Below are 18,344 nucleotides of genomic sequence, written 5' to 3'. Positions count from 1 at the left end.
AGGTGCCATAAATAAAGAAGGGAAAATCATATTCCGAACCAGCTGCGTGGCCCTGGATGTCACCTGCAATTTAATTTGCACTAGCAGGAGGCAGCGAGCAGCGAGACGTGCCGGGTTTGCCCGTAATGAGCGGAAACATACGGGCAGCTACACTTTGATTAAGGTGACCCGGCCGGCCGCAGCCGGCGGCGAGCGCGGCACGGGGGTCCGGCCGGGGAGCACAGCCACCATCACACGTGCCAGCTCCCGTGCCCCAAAACCTCCTTATTTTAGCATTGTTTCTGGTGGGGAACGCTGGAGACCCCCAGCCCCTGGGAGGTGGGTGCTCCAGAGCCCCGTCCCTGGGGTCCCGCTCCCGAGCATCCCCTTGGCTGGGAGCCACAGCTAGGTCTCCAGAAAACCCTGCCAGGCTCAGAGCGTGCCCGCGGCTGAGCTAATTAGCCCGCAGCAACGAGGAGCGCCGGGAGCCGGACCCTCGCACCAGCCCTGCGCCGCCGCACGCCGCTCAGGCGTGACGGATTAGGAATAATTTTACAAGAGCAACATCCGTTTTCCTTCCAGACACTAATAGCAAGGGAGACCCCAGCGGCACCGCGAGCCCCGATGCAGCGCAAGCGCGCGGGGGTCCACGCACGCACCCACCCGCTTTGCCGACCCGCGAGACCCCCGTGAGCTGACGCCCCGATGGGTGCTGGGGTGCAAACAGCTCGGGGGGCACAAATGATGTACACACAAATGCTCCCCCACCTGCAACGCTGGGACGCGTGGGTGCCCGTCACTCTACCTCTGGCCTGGGGGACCCACTCCCCGCAGTGACGCTACACTGGAGCTTGGGGGGGCTTCACCCCCCAAAAAATAACCCTCCTGGCTGCCAGGGTGAGCCAAGCCCCGGCGCAGCCACGCTGGGCGTCCCCGGGGCGGCCGAGCATCGCCCAAAACTCGCTCGGCTGCGTCGGGGTGCCCAGGTAGAGGGGAAAAAACCCACGTTTCCGGGAAAATCCAGATCATTAAACAAGCGCCCAGGGGCTGTCACAGACTAACAAGCGGAGCTTTAGCAGCTGATTTGTCTTCAGCCGGCAATGTTTAAAAATCCGACTGAGACCAGCAGAAAAATATCCACTCCCCTCTTTAAAACACACATTCATCACTTGAGAATCTTAATGCGTCTTTCCCAGCCGGGGAGGTCAAACACGCCTGCCTAAAGCAGGCTCATTAAATATACATTTAATCATGGTTTGGATGGAGAGACAAAGGCTGCGAGAGACAGGTGCTTTGCCGGAGTGACCTTTCGGATCCCATTTTAATGTAACTAGTTTACAGCTTATCTGAAAGGCCAGCTCCTGGGGAAGGCGAGCCGCTGCAAAACGGGGAAAAGTAATTAGGGGGGGAAGGGCCGAGGAGGTTTGGGGGGCCGCGGAGCCGGCGACGGCAGCGTCCTCTGCCAGCGCGCTCCCAGGCAGCTCCGCAGCGTTTTCCGAAGTTGGACTTATCAAACCAGAGCAACCCAATTCAATTTGCTTATCTCGTCTCCTTCCTCCCCGCTTCTCCTGCTCTTTTTAATTATCGGTTAAATAAACGTCTTTCTCCATAAGGGCGGCGGCATCAAAGCGGGCGCGCGCATCCCACCCCCCGCCCCGGGGGCACTTACACTTGCGCGGCTCCAGCGCTTTGCTGGGGCAGGCGAGGTGCTGGGCTGGGGGGTTCTGGGTCCTCTGCAGACAGGCCAGCATGGTCCGGGTCTCCTGGCGGGCAGCGCCGCCCGCCCGCGTCCTGCCGAGAGAAGAGACACGCCGGTCAGGAGAGGGGACCTGCCCGTCCCGCTGCCCGCCGCCCTCCCGCCCACCCAGCCGCTCCCCGGGCGGCACCGACCACGGGCGCGCACGCCGCTGCCAGCCCTTTGCGCTGTTGGAGAGAAATAAATAACTCCAAAAGCCTTAAATAAATATCAACGCATATAAAATACATATGAAGGTCTCCGTGCGAAGTGTTCCGCCCTCCCCATCAGGAACGGGGCAGAGCCAGGGCATCTCGCCGTCCCCGCGCTCCCGGCAGTTGCAGCGGCACGGTGCCAGGCCGCGTCACCCGGCGTGCCGTCCGGCACCTCCCGGCACAGAGCCGCCCCGCCGGCTCCGGCCCAAGGCTGGGAAAAGACGGCGTTAAAATCCCACTCGGGGTCCTGGGATCTGTCGCCGGCTCCCAGCTGGCATCGAAATGTGCTCGACAAAAGCTGGAGGGGTCAGGCCAAAGTCATCGCTGCCACCGCTCTGCTAATTGTACATCCTTCACGAGCCGCCGCGGAGGGCGTGAATTATAACCAGTTGCTGCTGACGCCCTCCCACCGCTCCGGCTGGCGCAGGGAGCAACATTCCCACTCGGAGAGGGCAGGGAGATGTGGGCAGGAGCAGTGGAAAAGCAGGCAGCGGTGCCCATCCTCCAGCGTCGCGGCTTCTGAGCCATCGCTCTCCTGGCTGAGGGTCGGGGGGTCCTGGCTGGGCGGCAGGGCCGGGTGGCACGGCTGGCACATCACTGCGTCGCGGGGAATCCATCTCCTGCAGCCGTCTGGCAGACGTAGCGTTTCCCGCGCGCCCCGGCGCTGCTGAGCGGTGCGGTGGCCGCAGGCACGCGCTGGCAGAGCCCGTGGCCGTTACCCACCAGGCAGATGCTGGCTCCCGCTCCGTGCCCCCCATCGCCGGGCAGGGGGGTCCCACGTTTTGGGTTTGTCCCCGGGCTGGACGGCCGGCGGCGGCAGCGGGACCCGCGTGGCGGGGTCAGTGCCGTGGCCGGGCTCTGCCCCGGCGGGCTGGGGGTCTCACCCCGACCCCCCGCCGCCACCACCGCGCTGCAAACTGGGAGCAAGGGAGAGACTGGTGAGCAAAAGGTGTGAGGAGTACGAGGGGAGGAGGAAGTCATCTAACACCAAGCAGGTGTCTGGAGAACCCAAATTGTGCTGTTTTCTCCTAATAATGAAGTATTCATGAGTAAAAGCCTTTTTCACTACTTTCTTAAGATACTAATTTCACAACAAGCGCCTTGTTACCATGCAATTATTCCAATCGTGCATTTCTCCCAGATTCCATCTGTCCTCGTGCTCTCTAAATGAAAGACAATCATGTAACCACCTTTCATTATTCACTATTTTACTTTCAGCAAAGGTACCCTGAAAGAAATGATTTCCTCTGAAAGGGACTTTTATTCAGTTTCAAAACCAATTTTCTCCTATTACTGTCTTAAAAAAAAAAAGGGAGGGGGGCAGGGAGGTGTTTTTATTTCATGCATTACATATCCTTTGTTAACGCAGCTCGCAGTAAAAGCAGCCGTATCCATTTTCTGGCTTCGATTTCTGGTAATTTTAAAATATGCCATTACAATCAGGCAGAAATTATACAGTTTGAAAAGAGAATGAAGTGCTTCTTATTCAGAAGCCGAGCGCACTTGACTGCCAGCGAGCTCGCCTCTCCCCGCCGGGACTCGGGGTTCATTACGCAGCCCCGCTCCCCTCGGCTCCCCCGGCACGCGCCCACCGGCTTCGGTGGCGGCTGCGCCCGTGCCGACCCCGTCCCCGCGGGCACCGGCTCCCGCCGTACCTGAGCCTCACCTACGCGGCGACCTCGCGGCCGGCGTCCCACCCGCTGTCACCATCTGGCCGATTAGCGGGTGGACGTCACCTCCTCCACCTGCTCCTCGCCGGGACGCTGCCCTGCGTCCCAAGCAGCACCCACGGGGCAGGACGCAGCCGCCGGCGGGGCACCAAATCCGGGTGCCGATGAGGATGCAGCCCCCCGGTCCAGGGCTGAGCCCCCGGGGAAGGGGGGATGCCGGGGACCGGTCACCGGAGCTGTGGGCACCCTCAACCCCAGGGACGCCCCCACGATGGCACGGGTGCCCTCCCCACCGCTGCTCTCTGGACCCCACCACGCACCCACCACAGCCGGAGCATCACCGGCATCAGCTGGGAGAGAGCGGGAGCCGCATGCCAAACTAAATAAAGCCGCCGATTAATTCAGACCCCAGTTTTGTCCCCGTTTCCTAGCGTCACCCGGTGGAGACGATTTTTCTGACAGCTACGCCGTGCTTCACCCCACCTTCACGGGACGGTTCATAACCGTGAGGGCCCTGCTGCCACACCACCGTCCCTCCGTCCCGGCACCCTGCCCGCCACCCCCCCAGGCCCCTAAAGCGCCCGTAGGCGAGAGGGTGGGCGTCCCGGCACAATGGGCATCTGTGCCGGCGCTGGCATTTCGTTAATGCCGCTCAGAAAAGCCCCTGAATCAGCTGATGGGAATTGGGTGCTGGGCCGTCTGAACGCTTAGCGCCGGCTTAGTTAGCTCCATCTGCAATTGAACTAATTCCAATCAGCAGGATCCGATTTAGTTCAAGCTGCTCTGGCTCTTTCAGCGGCAGGAAAGGCAACACTCAGCAGTTTTGCCCAACCGCCTCGAGTTTGCACGGCCCCTGCCCGGCCTGCGCCGACAGCCTCGCTGCCACCCAGCACCGCGGCACACGGGGAGAGCGTCCCGCCCTTGGGGATGCCAGGAGCGGGGTTCCCCAGGACCCCCAGCCCCGCATCCCACGGCACCACTCCCCAGCCCCAGCATCATCCCCCTCCATCCTACCCTAGCCCCACTCCAGCCACTCCTTCCCACCCCAAATCCCGGGCCGGCTCATTTCGAAGCCCTGTCTCTACATCACACTATTTATAAGCTCAAGGTCTTCGTGACTTTAACAAAAATTTAAAAAAACCCACCTTCCACGCCTAAAGCCCCCATGACGGAGGGTTTGGCACCTCCTCTGACACCAGTGGCTGATAAGTCGGGCTTATCTCCTCCGAGAGCCCCGCGAAGGTCCCTCCAGCGAGATAAGGCCGGCGCAGCTGTCGATAGAGGCTTTCGCAGGCGAGGATTTAGATAAAATAAAATGTGATGGGGGGGGCAGGAAAAAAGGGAACTTTTCAAATCTCGGCCCGAACCGGGTCTGTGCCGCTGGCCGGGCAGGAGCAGCCCTCTCCCCGGGAAAAGCCAGGGCCAAGGTCTCGGTCACCGTCCAGGCTCCGGCGCAACGTCTGCGCATCCCTCCCCAGGCATCATTGGAGCTGCCTGGGGTGCAAGCCCATAAAAAAGGAGTTTTGGGGGCTGGGAGAGGAAGGGGGACAGGAACGGGGACGCTGTAAAGCCGTTTGAGTCACACGGCTGCGTCTCCCCCGGCTATTAAAAGACAGGGCTGGGTTCGGCACAAGGACAGCAGGTGACCGGGCCACCCCGGCTCGGAGAGGCGCGAGAGGCTCCCGACAGACGGACGGGACGGACAGGCAGCGTGGGAGCAAGGCCAAGGCTGGCAGCAACCCTCACGAGCCGACGGCACCAGTAAATCCAGCAAAACCCTCGCCGGCCCCTGGCATGCCGAGTACAACAACCCCCCTGCTGCGACTGCGGACAGCCCTGTCCCTCGTCCCTCCGCGCTGGGATGGAGGAGAGAGACCCACTGCCCCGCCGGGGACACCGGGCACGGCCGCTGCCACCGTCCCCGGTCCCTACAGACACTGGCATCCCTCCTGCGAGGGTGAGGAGGTGTTGGAGGAGGAAGGCTTCTCCTCTGCACACAGAGGGCGCCCACCCTACCGTGGGGTGAGCAGGATTTCGGCTGGCACCGCTGCCCGGCACGGCGGTGGTGCAGGCTGCTGCCGTGCCAGCCCGTGCCCATCTCCCACCCGGCAGATTTACGGTCCCCGGCCGAGGCGGTGCAAGGGACACGGCGCTCGGTCCTGCAACGGGTGAGCGCGAGAAAGGTCACCCCGCCGTAAATCAGGGGGAGCACCAGATAAAATAAAGCAGAAAGTTCGACGCCGCCGTGCCAAGGGCTGCAATAAAGCACGGCGCGGTGCCGCCAGCTGTGCCGCGACCTTCCCCTCGCCCGGCCGCAGCTCCGTCCCAGCCGGCTAATCCGCTCCCTTCCGCGTGCTCCAGCCCCAGGCCTTTCAGGGGGCCCTGTTAATAATTAAATGTTAATCTAAAAAGCAATTTTAGCTGCAGCGCTGCAGATCTGGTTAGAGATTACATTAGCATGTAAGAGTCAAGGGTAATTTTCTCTAACCCCTCTTGTGATCTTTAAAACCCGCAGATCTTAAAGCAACACCAGCTCCTCTGATTAAAATTGGAAGCTGGGGTTTGCAACGGATAACGACGCTGGAAGTGATTATTTTGCTGCTGGGGATCTCACTGGGGCGGCGGGGAAGCGGGGGGCCGGGGGAGCGACCCACGCCAGCTGAGCGGCTTCTCCCAGCCCGTGCCCTGCGGAGCCGTGGGGACGGTGCCCTGGGTGAGGAGCGGAGCTGCACCCTCAGCCTGAGGGTCCGACCCAGCGCCCGGACCCCGCTCAGCCGCGCACCCTCGCCCCACAACTTCTCCATCATCCCCCAGCCCGGGAGATGGAGCCCGCGGGGGGAACGCCAGGGAGGAGGGGACGCGCATGCCAACGGGGACGCGGGTGCGGAAGCCTGTCCCGAGCACGGGGATGTGACGGGACTGTGTGGGACGGGGTCTTTTTGGGGCTGCCACGACGCTGGCGAGCTCACCTGCCACGGCACAGCGCCAGGGACGGAGCAGCAGCGGCGCAGGCGGCGAGGGCTGCGAGCCCACGCCGGCACCCGGCCAGAGCATCCCCTCGCTGCTGGAACCTTAGGGCAGCAACGAGGAAAGGTCCGTCCCACCCTACGCAGCGCCGAGGTTTCTGCTCCGGGGGTGCCTCCGAGGAGAAATCCCAGACCGTGAAGAACATCAACATAAAAAAAGAACAACAACCCGAAATATCCTTTTTCTCACAAGCTTGGGGGGGCTGGGACGGGGGCACAGAGCAGAGGACACGAGCAAATCACCTTCCAGACCCGATGGAAGAAATAAGGGATCAGATGTGTCCGGAACGGTGGGATTATAAAAAACAATTCGAGTGCTGTTGAGCGTTTGCAGACATCCTCGCGCAGGGCTCGGGCGGCCTGGTTAAATTTATGTGTCAGCTTTAAGGAGGCCTCTCATCAAACGAGCTATTTTGGGCAGAGATTAAAGATCTATTTTAGCTGCGAGCAGGAACAGCTCTCGAACAGGTTAATAATGATTCTGGAAACGCAAGCATCTCCAGCACCCCGGGGCAGGGCAGCACCGGTGGGTCCCCGAGGCTGCAGGGTGGGTGACCCCGGTGTAACGTGCCCCCCGACCCGCGGCTGTCCCGCGAGGGAGGAAGAACCCCCCGCGCTGCCTCCGGGCGAGGAGAGGCCGCGGCGCTGGGCAGGCGTGGGTAATTGGAAGTGGCAGACGCTGGCACGCCGCTGCCGAGAAGGTCATTACGTGGGACCGGGAAGGGAACGCCAGGAGCCAGGCGGGGGGAGCGGCCCCATTAGCAAAGGTCAGGGCCCCGCTCGGGTGCCTTCGGTGTTTTTGGCAGAGCCCGATGCTGGTTGCACGCACCGAGGTCCTGGCAGGGATACGTCCGTATCCCCGCTAACGCGGTACCTGGCAGTGGGAGCGGGGGGCTTTTGCCCAGCCCCTCGAAGCAAAACCTCATCCACGCGACACGGTGACGCCCTGCCTCCATCCTCCCGCAGCCACAGCCGGATGCTCGGCTTGCTCACGGGCTCTTGGTCCCAGCCCCAGCGGAGATGTCGGATCAAACTGGCAAAAAAGCAAAGCAGCTCCAGGGAGGCCTCCAGAGCAGCAATGAGAAGCACTCCAGACCCCCATGAGCCGGGAGCCCAGCCCGGCACGGGCGTCCACCCCATGGGTGCGTGCAGCACCCCCGTCCCCAGCTGAGACCCAGCCGACTCGACACAGCAGAGACCAAAGCTCCCCAGCACCTGTCCCGTCCCGGGGGCTCGCCAGCCCCCCGCAGCGACCGCGGGCTCCCGTGGTTTTTGCGGCAGCACCGCGGTGCCCGGGCCGGTCAAGCGCCCGTCCAGCTGCACCGTGCACGGCAGCCAGGCGCGCGCCGCGCGGTAATTACAGCCCCGAGCGCCTGAGCTGTGAAAGAATCTGACGAAGGAATCCAGGGTAGATCGCGCTGCTGAAATTACTATAATCAAAGGCTTTCACAAAGGCTTCAAATGCAACCAATTACCCTGAAAGGCGAGGCAAGAAAGAAAACAAATTAACGTGTTTGCACAGAGCCTCCGCGGCAGCGCACACATCGCCCCACGCTGCCCCCAACGCCGGCCGGCCGCTGCTCTTCATCCTTGAGTCCTGCTGCCCATCCCCACATCCCTGGGTACCCGCTCCCCATCCCCGCATCCCGCTGTCCATCCCCGCATCCTGCTCCGTCGCCGCTGCCCCTGCTCGCCTCGGGGTGCACCTGCACACAAAGGGGCTCTGTGCCCGTCCCTCGCCCCGCGGCCGCCGGCCGCTGCCCCGCCAGCAAACAAAAGCCCTGGTTCTGCTGGAGGCCGCGGCCGGCGCAGGCTCGGGGGTTTGCCAGGGCGGCCCGGGGAAGCCTCCCTCCCTCCCTCCTCCCCCCGGCGCTGGCTGGGGTCCCTGGGCGAGGGGTGCTCAAAGGCACCCATTGAGCGCAGCCCTGGGTTACCCCACCGACAGACGGGGACGCCCTTCACGGTGGGGCATACCTCCAGCCCCCCCGCCCTCACCTCCTTACGTTACACCTCGTCTGCACCACCAGTTCGGGGAAAAAGAGGGGAAAAAAGGGCAAGAGAAAAAAAAACCCAACTTCTTTCTTTTAATATTTAACAAGAGTCCATCACCCTAAGTCTATTTTGTGATACAAAGCTCTGGAGATTTAAACCCTTCTCACCCGGAGAGATGGAAATGAATGGTGCTCTTTAATGAGCTGGTTCAGCAGAAAAGATAGATTTCGAAGATTACTGCGGGAATTCTTATAATTGATGTGTACTTTTGTAACGAGGATTATGCCACCATCCGGTCCAGGAACTGAGGCTCTTCCCCCTGCTTCTCCCGAGCTCGCCCTGCTTTTGGGGAGGGCCCAGCCTGTGTCCCATGGGGAGAAAGCAACACGAGGGGTGGGGGGGAAGAAGAAAAAGCCAAATAAAAATTAAACAGGCTTTTCCTGAGCTGTAGAGAACCTAACGCAGCCACCCGATGGGGAAAATACGGCATCTCTCCAGATGTAGATATTTGTTTTACAAAGCCCTGCTTTCCCCCGCCGCTCGGAGGCCGGGTGAGCCGCTGAACGCCGAGCAATTAAAAGGAGCAGAGAACAATGCCCGCGCCCGCCGAAGACCGCGGAGTTTCCCTGGGATGTTTATAGCGATTGTAGGAAAATGTACAAGCCGGGACAGCGAGAGCTGACAGCCGCGCCGGAGCAGCCGTGATTGCGAGCTGGCTGCCTCCCCCGGCTGATTGGCATTAATTGCGCGCGTTTGCAAAGCAGAACGGAAAGTCTGACATTAGCTGCGAGCCAACATTTCTTTCTAATAGTCTTAATGATTACGACGAGAGCTGATGATCATTGTGGAGCGTTAATAGTCCGGAGAGCGGCTCTGCGGCTTCTCCCGGCGCTCAGCGGGGATGAGAGCCCCAGCCCTGTCCCCATCAGCCCCGTGCAAGGGGAGGTGCTCCCCAGGGGGGGCTGGGGGTGCGGCGGGACGGACTCGAGGGGTCCCACGCTGCTGAACCCCTCCAAGGGGGAAGGTGCCCATCAACCTGCAAAACTCTCAGGTGAGGGGACGGGGGAGCAGCCCCCTGCCCTGTCCCCTGGCTCTGCCCCATGGGAGGGGGGTGGCTGGGGTGGGGGGCACCAGGAGGGACAATGTCCCCCTTGGTGTCCCCAGGGTGCCCCAACACCGGGGGAAGCACTAGGTCAGCCTGCTGCCATGGGTGCCCCAAATGCAGCTGGGTCCCCACCAGCTCCCACGTCCTCGCGTGGCATCGCAGGAGGGGCTGGGGGTGCCACCCTGGGGAGCAAGGAGGAGAGAGCAGCCTGCAAAACCCACGTTAACAGCAGAGCCCCGTATTAAACGCTGATTAATCAAACCTGAGTTCTCCAGACTTTTTACAAGGCCAGTTTTTTGGATGTTCTTGAGTTCCGCTGCTGCAGGGAGAGCAGCACGGGATGCTCCGACGGCGGAGAGCCGGAGCCAGACACGCATGGAAAGCCTCCGCAGCCCCGACCCGTCCAGGTTTACAGGAGAGGAAAAATCAATGGCCATCGATCCACAATACATCGCAGGAACGTGGCGCTGGCAGACAGCGGGCAGCTGGCATCCGACCGGTGCCGGGCAGGGGTTCACCCCGCGGGGGGACACGGCGGGGCTCGGGGCACAGCGGCGCTGCCGGCAGTGCCGACGGCCGCCCCGGGCAGCGAGCCGCGCCGCCAGCCCACGTGCCGCAAACCCTCACAGCAGCAGGCAGGACACATCCGCGGTGCGTGGGTGGCCCTCGCCCGTGTCCTTGCCGGGACACGGCCGGCAGCCACCCGGCCTCCCTCCGGGTCACCGCGCAGCCCGCCGGGACAGACGGCCCCAGTCCAGCTCCAGGCTCTTTCAGCTCTTAATTTATTTCCCACCCCCCTCACCCCCCTGATCTGTTCTGGCCAGCGTATCACTCGGCTTTGGGCTTTCTGAGCTCACTAATAATTGTTCTCAGATGAAAAGAAATAAAGACTCGGTCCCTCTTCCCCTTCCCCTCCCTCCCAAAAAAAAAAAAAAAAAAAAAAAAAAAGTCCATGAAGAAGAGCTATAAAAACGGCTTGTTATCGCACCTAGCGAGGCTCAGACTGTATGTTACTGCTAATTGGGTATAACATCCTTGTCTTGTTCTGCTCTCTGAAGCTAAATCAAGAAAGCACCACTGCTGCGAACTAATTATATCTCCGGACTGCAGACTCCAGCTTGTCTTCCCCTTTATTGAGTTAAAAAATGGTCACTAACCTTAATCTCTCACATCGCCAAGCATTAGGGCTGCTGGAACACCACCGCTTCCACCCGCACCCCGGTCTACGCTGAGAAGGATGGAGCACGTGGCCCGGCGAAGGCTGTGCGCTGCTCCGGGACGCGACCTGGCGTGAGAGCCCGGAGCTGCCTGCCCTTGCCGTGCCGGACCACCGAGACCACCGCAGACGCTGCTCGGGTCGCCGTACCACGGGGTCTTTATCATACGCAGCCGGGAGGCTTTCCGTGCCTCACACCCCCAGAGACTGGTCACCGCTGCTTTTCCACCTTTCCTTCTTACAGAGAAGTCTCAGCTTCCTACGTTATGATTTTTTAAAAAATCTGGACCCCGGGCAGCATTCCCACGGCCCACACTTGGCAGATGTGAGATGTGAGCATCTGGGCCACGCGCGCACAAAGCGAGGGGAGCGGGTGCTGCTCCAGTTCATCCGCATTGGCTCCCAGTCCCAGCCCAGGATGGAGCCTGGTGGTCCCACTAACACCAGTGCTCCCCTGAACGTTCCCCATGGGAGCAGGGACAACGCGGTGACCGGAATGGCACGGCTCTACACTATGGCGCTGCTGCCGTGGCACGGACCCCAGCGGCAGCAGGTCGTCACGGAAAGAGATAACTGGACCCCCAAAGGGCACCGGGACCTCGGCACCGCGGCCACGCAGGACAGCCCCATCCCGGCGCCTCCCTCGCACGCGGGGGGAGAAATGGAAGCAGAAATACAAGGCTGTAGGTTGGAAACCAAAGAGTGGTGCCACCGAGCCCGGCTCCGTCCCCCCTGCCCAGGGGACACGCGCAGACGGCGTTGCTTTCCAAAGGGAAAGCCAAGCTTCGCTTCTCCCCGCGAGCCAAGAGCATCCCTTAAAAAAATTGATACTTCCCTGACTATTAATTAACCTGAACCACTTAAAACCGCCTTCAATTTGTCAGGTTTAACTGCCAGCTCTTCTCGGTAAATCAAGCGTGGCACGCAGAGGGAGGCGGCGCGTGCAAGGCGGCAGCCAAGGGAGCGGGACACCCTGCGCCGCGCTCGCCATCCTGTCCCCCGACGGCACCGACGGCGACAGCTGTACCCGGGACGCGGCGTTAAACGCGACGGCCGGGCGGGCAGGGGGGCTGCGGAGCACCCACCCCACGCCACAGCGTTCCCAGCTCCCCCGCGCCGCCCTTGTCGTGCGACCGGGGCTGAATTTGAAAGCAATATGAATATTTATCTCCGGCAGAGCAATCTCCCCGCCGCAGGGTATTAAAGCGTTATTAGCATGCGGTTCCCAGCGACGCTAAGCCAGCCCTCGCTCCAGCCCGCAGCGGGGCAGGGGTGACCTAGAAGAGGCAGATGGCGAAAGCCTCGGCGAGCCCCACACCCCAGGACGGGCCTCCCCTCGCCGGTCCCACGCAGGGGGACAGGGAGAGGGGTGGGAGCTGGGATCCTCCCACCAGTACCCCACTGAAACCCCCATCCTCACCCAGGGCCAACCCCTCCAAAACACCTCCCCAGGCTGGGGCTGTGCCCCGGCCCCCGTCCCGCACGGCTCACCGTTTTGGGTTAAAACGCTGATGTATTCTCTTTTTAGCGAAAGGAGTCCCAGGGGCTATAAAAATTCCCAGCAGGCTGCTGTCAGTCTCAGGTCATTAACTTTCTTTCATTGGGAGTTTGTTTACAGCCAGCCATAAATAGCGGCGCCCGCCGCTCGCCAGCCGGGACGGACGGGGCGCTGCCCGCGCAGGAGGGCGCAGCACCCCGGGGCGCGGGGTCCGGCGCTCGCCCCCACCACATCGGCTTTTCCCGTTCCCTGCGTGTCCCACCGGCCCGGCACCCCGGCTGGCACGGCACGGCGCTGCCGTTTGCCACAAAACCACCTCAGCCCTGCGAATCGATGGGGTCACCTTGTGCACGGCCGGGGCGCGCGCTTGGGCACGCTGGTGGTTCAGGTGTGGTTTTTCCCCGAGGATGAGGAGGAAGGCAGCTGGCCCAGGCTGCTGGCACGGGCAACCGGCCCCGGGACCTGCCCTGCACCCTCACCCAGCCCAGCACCCACCGCAGAGGGAGCCGGGCCCCCGCGCCCGACCCACCTCGCGTCAGGACCTCCACGTGCCCGAGAGATGTCCCAGTCCTGGCGCACGAAGCCCCGGGAGGGACCCCAGCACCCCTCATCTCACCGCGACCTCCGTCTCAGACCTCCGCCCGTCCCCGGCAGCCCCTAAGGCACCGCGACGGTTTACCAGCGCGGGGGGCAGATAGCAGGAAAGCCGAGCGCACCGCCGGCACAGCACCGCGCCGCTTTGCACCACGGGGCTCCTCCACGCCCAAGCACAGCCGGGACAGTCTCAGGGTGCCCACGTCCCATCGCCTGCCCAAGAGACGCACCCATGGCACTGCCGACGCCCACAAGCCCAGGAACACGCCCTGAGCCGCGCTAACGCCTGAGCAGGATCTGGTGTGCCTCTCGTTTGGGGGCTCACCAGGTGCAGGTGCTGGGGGCTGGTGCCGGGACCACAGGGAACTGGGAGGTTTTTTTTTGCCATAAGCAAACACGGTGGTTCTGCCACGGCCGTGCGAAGCCACCAGCTGCAGCTCTAATAAAGATGCAGGATCACACGGCTCCCAAGAACCGGGACTCGGTGGGGCTCAGCCGGAGCACCAGTTAAATATTTACCTCCTGGTCCAGCGAAGCACCCGGCACGCTCTGCACGGGGGGCCGAGCGGGGAACCGCAGAGTCTAAATCTCCCCATGCCACCGGGTCACGGATGATGCTCAGCACCACCTGTCCTACGGATGCCGGAGCTGGGGCTCGATGGCCTCGCCGTGCCTCGTCCCGGGGCGGCGGAGGGCAGCTCCTGGGGGAAAACGGCCACGAGCAGCGCGGCTGGGACCGGCCTGCGGCGGCCAGGAGCTCACCTCTTGTTCAGTCTCACGGGACGGCCACGGCACGGGCCGAGCCCACGGATCCGGCAGCGCCCCGGGCTGCGCGGTGGGGCAAGAAATGAAACCCCCCAACTCACGCAGGGCGACTTCAGCTCTTCCATCCGTCCCCGGGGAGAGCAGGGACCGGCCAAAACCCCAGCCCGGCCGCTGGCGGTCCCCCACGTCTACGGCAATATCTACATTTCCCACCATCCGCTCGCCCAACCTGTAATCAGAGCAACACAAATAGCCCCTGCTTCCCATGTAAATTAAAAACACCCATTAGGCAGATTTCAAAAGATGTCAGTAGGCTTATAATTATACACGACATCCTTCCGAGATAAAAGCGATTACCGGGGATGCAAATCACTTAGCAACCAATCAGTGCCCCCAGAGTGCAAAGCACTGACCAGCCATCCATTTTCGCCTCGTCCTTTTATTCCCCGCATCGAGCAAATACAAACACAGATAAAGAGAGGCACAATAGCTCTTGACACGCAAATAGGTTAACATAATAAAGCCAGCTTTAGCCGGCTCACTCGAGGGAGAAAAGCAATTCTCAGGCAAGCAGGAGGTAATAAAACAGGGCTTTTGTGTTCCTGGCTCCCATTCTCACCCCTGCGCCAGCTTTGCTGCATTAGCTGATAGGCATCGCGGGTTGATTGAATTACCTTTCATGAATATTAGCTTTTGGGGGGAGGCGCAGGCAGGAGAGAAAGGAGAAATGTCTTATTTTTGCATGCGCGCCCCGCTGCAGCAGGACGGGGCGGCTGGGAGCTGGGGGGGGGGAGGCCGGGCAGGTGCAGCCCCCAGCCCACCCACCCCCAGCTGCAGCATCCCCGTCCCACCAGGCTCAGCCGCCACCCCCCGAGGGACCCCATCCAGCCCCACCCTGCTCCGTCCCCCAAGAAGGGGCGACGAGGGTCCCGCCACCGACCCCATCGGCCCAGCACCCACCAGGCTCAGGGGTGGGACCCACATCCCTGCCCGTGGTACCCCGAGAGCAGGGTGGGCTGGCTCCCACCAGATCTTGAGGGGCTCCCAGTGCCGCGGGTGGGCTGGGATCAGGCTGGAGCGGGGCTATCCGGCTTCGCCACAGAATTCCACCCCCCCCCCCCCGCACGAATTGGGATCACCCAGGAAACGCTCTTCAGGCAAAAAAAAACAAACAAAAAAAAAAAAACCCAAAAAACCAATACTCCGTCACCTGGCAGGGATGCAAACGCTCGGCGTCCATCCGGCACACGCGGTGGGGAGCGCGGAGCATCGCGCTTGGCGTGAGCCACCGTCACAGGGTCGTGGGAGCGGGAGACCCTCGGCCCTGGGAGCCGGAGCCCTTTCCCAGGCACGGCAATTAAAAACCAGCACCGGGAAGGAACCAGCCCCTTCACAGCCCCGCTCAGGGATGGACGCGTGGCTTGGGCTCAAGACAGAAAATCAAGGGGGCTTCAAAAATGAGGCGACGCGGCCTCCCCGGAGCACGGGACACGGCGCAGCAGCCACTCCATCTCCCTGCACGGGCTTCTCAGCTCCAGCCCGGGGATAAATATTCACATCAAGGTATTTCAACATTTTATGACACCAGGGTCAGCTGAAACGGGGCCCACCTCGCAGCTGGCACTGCTCCCGGCACGGAGAACGTGTCCCACCAGTACCGACCCGCTCGGTGGGCAGGAAAAGCGTTCCCAAAGCAAGGCAGGCTCCGCAGCTGGGAGCGGCTTTCCCTTCCCCTGCTCTACGCACAAGGTCAGACAGAGGAAGGCATCGCGGCGAGAGCTTCCCTCTCCTTCCGCCGCGCCTTTGAGGCGGCCGGACCACGGCACACGGCTCACGCCGCGCCCCGGCACCGCTGTCAGCACCCGAAAATCCGCTCCCGAAAGTTTTAAAGATCCTCAAGAAAAGTCCCTCCCAACGGCCTGGGATGCCGGGTGTCCTCTGCCAGGGACGTTTCCCACCTCAGCCCACAGCACCGGAACCCGCGCGCGAAGGCTTTGCCGGGGTCCCGCCGGAGCGGCACAGGCGCGCACGGGCACCTGGACCGGCGAGCAGCGGCACACCGGATGGCAAAACCCCACCGCAGGGGCACGGGAAGGTATAAAACCAACAAATCCCACAAAATCATCCCGAGCGAGACGCAGGACAGTCCTCAACCGAGAGAGGGGCCACACGGCTCTGCCCCAGCGCCCGTGCAGCCCCACGGCCACGCGCCCTTAGCACTCTGCCCTCCACGAAAGCGCGACGCCCGCCCGGGCGAGCCGCCCGCAGCCTCTGAACAGCAGCATCCCTACCAGGAGGAGGCACATATATACACACGTATATCCAAAAACTCCCTGCAGAGACATCTGTGCCCCGACAACCAGAGCCAGGCACGCCACCGCCACCCGACGCCGAGCAAATTCATCCCTCGGAAACCGCCGAGCACGGCCGTACAACTTTGCCGCTGCCTTTGCTCGGAAATCAACCCGGTACCGCGGTTTTTTTTCACCCGGTGCAGCGGTGCCCTGCAGCGAGCTGTGGTGAGTCGACGCCGGCTCTCCGCGTTCAGGCCCTGCCTCTCCAGCCGTTAAATTCCCACGATCTCCAGCTTCTCTCCCAGAGCCGGATGGAGATGCCGGTGCTGAACCATCTCCGCCGTCACCGGGAACGCCTCACGTCGGGGACCGAGCCGGAGAGGCAGCCCAAGCCCGCTCGGTCCCGCTCGCGGCCTCGATGGACGCCCAACCGTGCCGCCCACGAGGTCCGGCGGCCCACGACGCCCAGCGGATGGTATTCCCAACGGCGACGGTCCAGAAGATGCCGGAGGGACGGATGCTCCTTCCGCAGCGTCGCGAGGGATGCAGACCGCTCTGCTCCGGCACAGCCACCTGACGCGGCGGGAGGCAGCCACAGAGACGGGATTTTAAATCAAACATCGCAGGGTGGGTTCCTTTTTTTTTTTTTTTTTCCTCTTTTTCTCTCCTCTCCTTTGTGACCGGCGGTATCCGCACCAGCGTGGGGTCGGTCGCGGGTGTCCTGGCCCCGGCTCCGGCTTCCCCGCCGCCTCCCCTCCCCGGCTGGCTCCGGGCAGAGGAGAAAAAGCCCCTTTCTTTTTTTTTTTTTTCCTTTTTTTTTTTTTTCGGGTGGAAAAGGCAGCAGCTCACGGCCGGCTGACGCTGGAAGTGTCTCAGCTTTCCTCGTGGAGGCACCCGTGGATATTTTATTTCCACTCACGAGTCAGGCGACCCAAAAAGCCATTTAAAAAAAAAAAAAATTAAAAAAAAAAAAAAAAAGTTGTTCCCGTTCCTCTCCGGTAGCGACGGGCGAGCCGGTCCCCAGCCGGTAGCGGCGGCTCCGCTCCCGCCGCGCAGCCCGGAGAACCGGACCCCCCGCTCCCCCCCTCTCCGGTACCCCCCTCCCCCACAACCCGACCCCGCCGGCCCCCCGTTACCGTCAGAGCTGGATCCGGGCCGGCTCCGGCCGCTGCGGTGCGGGGCTCGCCGGGCCGCTCCCCCGGGGCCGCGCAGCAGCGGCGGCGGCGGCGGCTCCCGCTCGGCCCCGCGCCCCGCCGGCGGCCCGCCCCGCCCCGTGCGCGGCCAGCGTGCGGCGGCCCCCGGCGCTCTGCCCCCGGGGCGGGAAGGGGGACGGATGGAAGAAAAACACCCCCTCCTCCTCCTCAATAAAAAAAAAAAAAAAAAAAAAAAAAAATTAAAAAATTTAAAAAAATAAAAATTTAAAATAACATGAAGCAGGCGGGCTCAGGCGGCGCGGGGACTCCCGGGGGCATCACAGCGCGGGTCCCGCGGTCCCTTTGTGCGGCGGGGGCGGCGGCGGCCGCGGCTCAGCGCTCCATGGCGGCGGGGCCGGTCGGGGCGCGGCCCCCTCGGCGCTGCCTCCCGCCCGGCGCGCGGCTGCGGCGACACTGAAGGGCCTCGCGCGGGGCCCGCCGGCCGCACGCGGCTCGGCCCCGCCCCCTCCTCCCCTCCCCGCCGCGTTACCATGGGGACGGCGCCGCGCGTCCCGCGAAGGGGCGGGGCCTCACGGCGCACGCCGCCCCCTCTCTCCCTCACCCCCTCCCCTTCCGCGGGAAAATTCGAACCGGACTGCGATTCCCGGCGTGCCCGGAGAGCCGCCGCCGCGCCTCGCGCCCCGCCGGGCGCCGCGGGGCACCATGGGAGTCGTAGTTCGCGTCGCTCGGGGCCCTCGAGGGCGTGGGGACCGGTCCTCTGCGGCGGCCGCAGCAAACGGGGGGGTGACACCGGACAGCCAGGGCTCCCGGGCGAGCTGGTGGCTACTACAGCCATAGCCACAGCCACCACCGCGGCCTGCGTAGGCAGAGCGAGCGCTGCCATCGCTGAGCCTGCCCTCACTAGCGTGGGACCCACAGTCCTTCATTCCTCCCCCAAATCCAGCGTACCCCTGGCCGTAGGCTGGCGGGGTGTGAGCGTCCCTGGAGAGAGACCACTTTGAGAAGCAGCCCGTTCACTCTTGTCCCTAACGATGCTGAGGAGCACATGCACACACAGCTCCCCGCTGCAGAGCACCCCTGGCCGCAGCCCAGCGAGTGCCC

The 18,344-nt window shown here is 62.8% G+C and overlaps 1 protein-coding gene across 1 annotated transcript in view; it reads right to left on the bottom strand.

Moving 5' to 3' along the window:
• The window catches only part of FAM222A (family with sequence similarity 222 member A), a 29,117-nt gene extending 11,809 nt beyond the window's left edge, over window positions 1-17,308 (bottom strand). The window contains exons 1-2 of the mRNA XM_086761601.1: window positions 17,226-17,308; window positions 1,649-1,770 (exon numbers count right to left, since the gene is read on the bottom strand). Coding sequence (XP_086617727.1) covers window positions 1,649-1,730 — 82 coding nt within the window. The 5' untranslated portion in view covers window positions 1,731-1,770; window positions 17,226-17,308. The remainder of the gene's footprint in view (window positions 1-1,648; window positions 1,771-17,225) is intronic.
• Between the last annotated feature and the right edge of the window lie 1,036 nt (window positions 17,309-18,344).

Source organism: Chlamydotis macqueenii, chromosome 17, assembly GCF_036417535.1.
Source record: "Chlamydotis macqueenii isolate bChlMac1 chromosome 17, bChlMac1.mat, whole genome shotgun sequence".
NCBI classification, from domain to species: Eukaryota; Metazoa; Chordata; class Aves; order Otidiformes; family Otididae; genus Chlamydotis; species Chlamydotis macqueenii.
The sequence above is the reverse complement of the archived record's forward strand: the minus strand, read 5'-3'. Positions and strand labels throughout refer to the sequence as shown.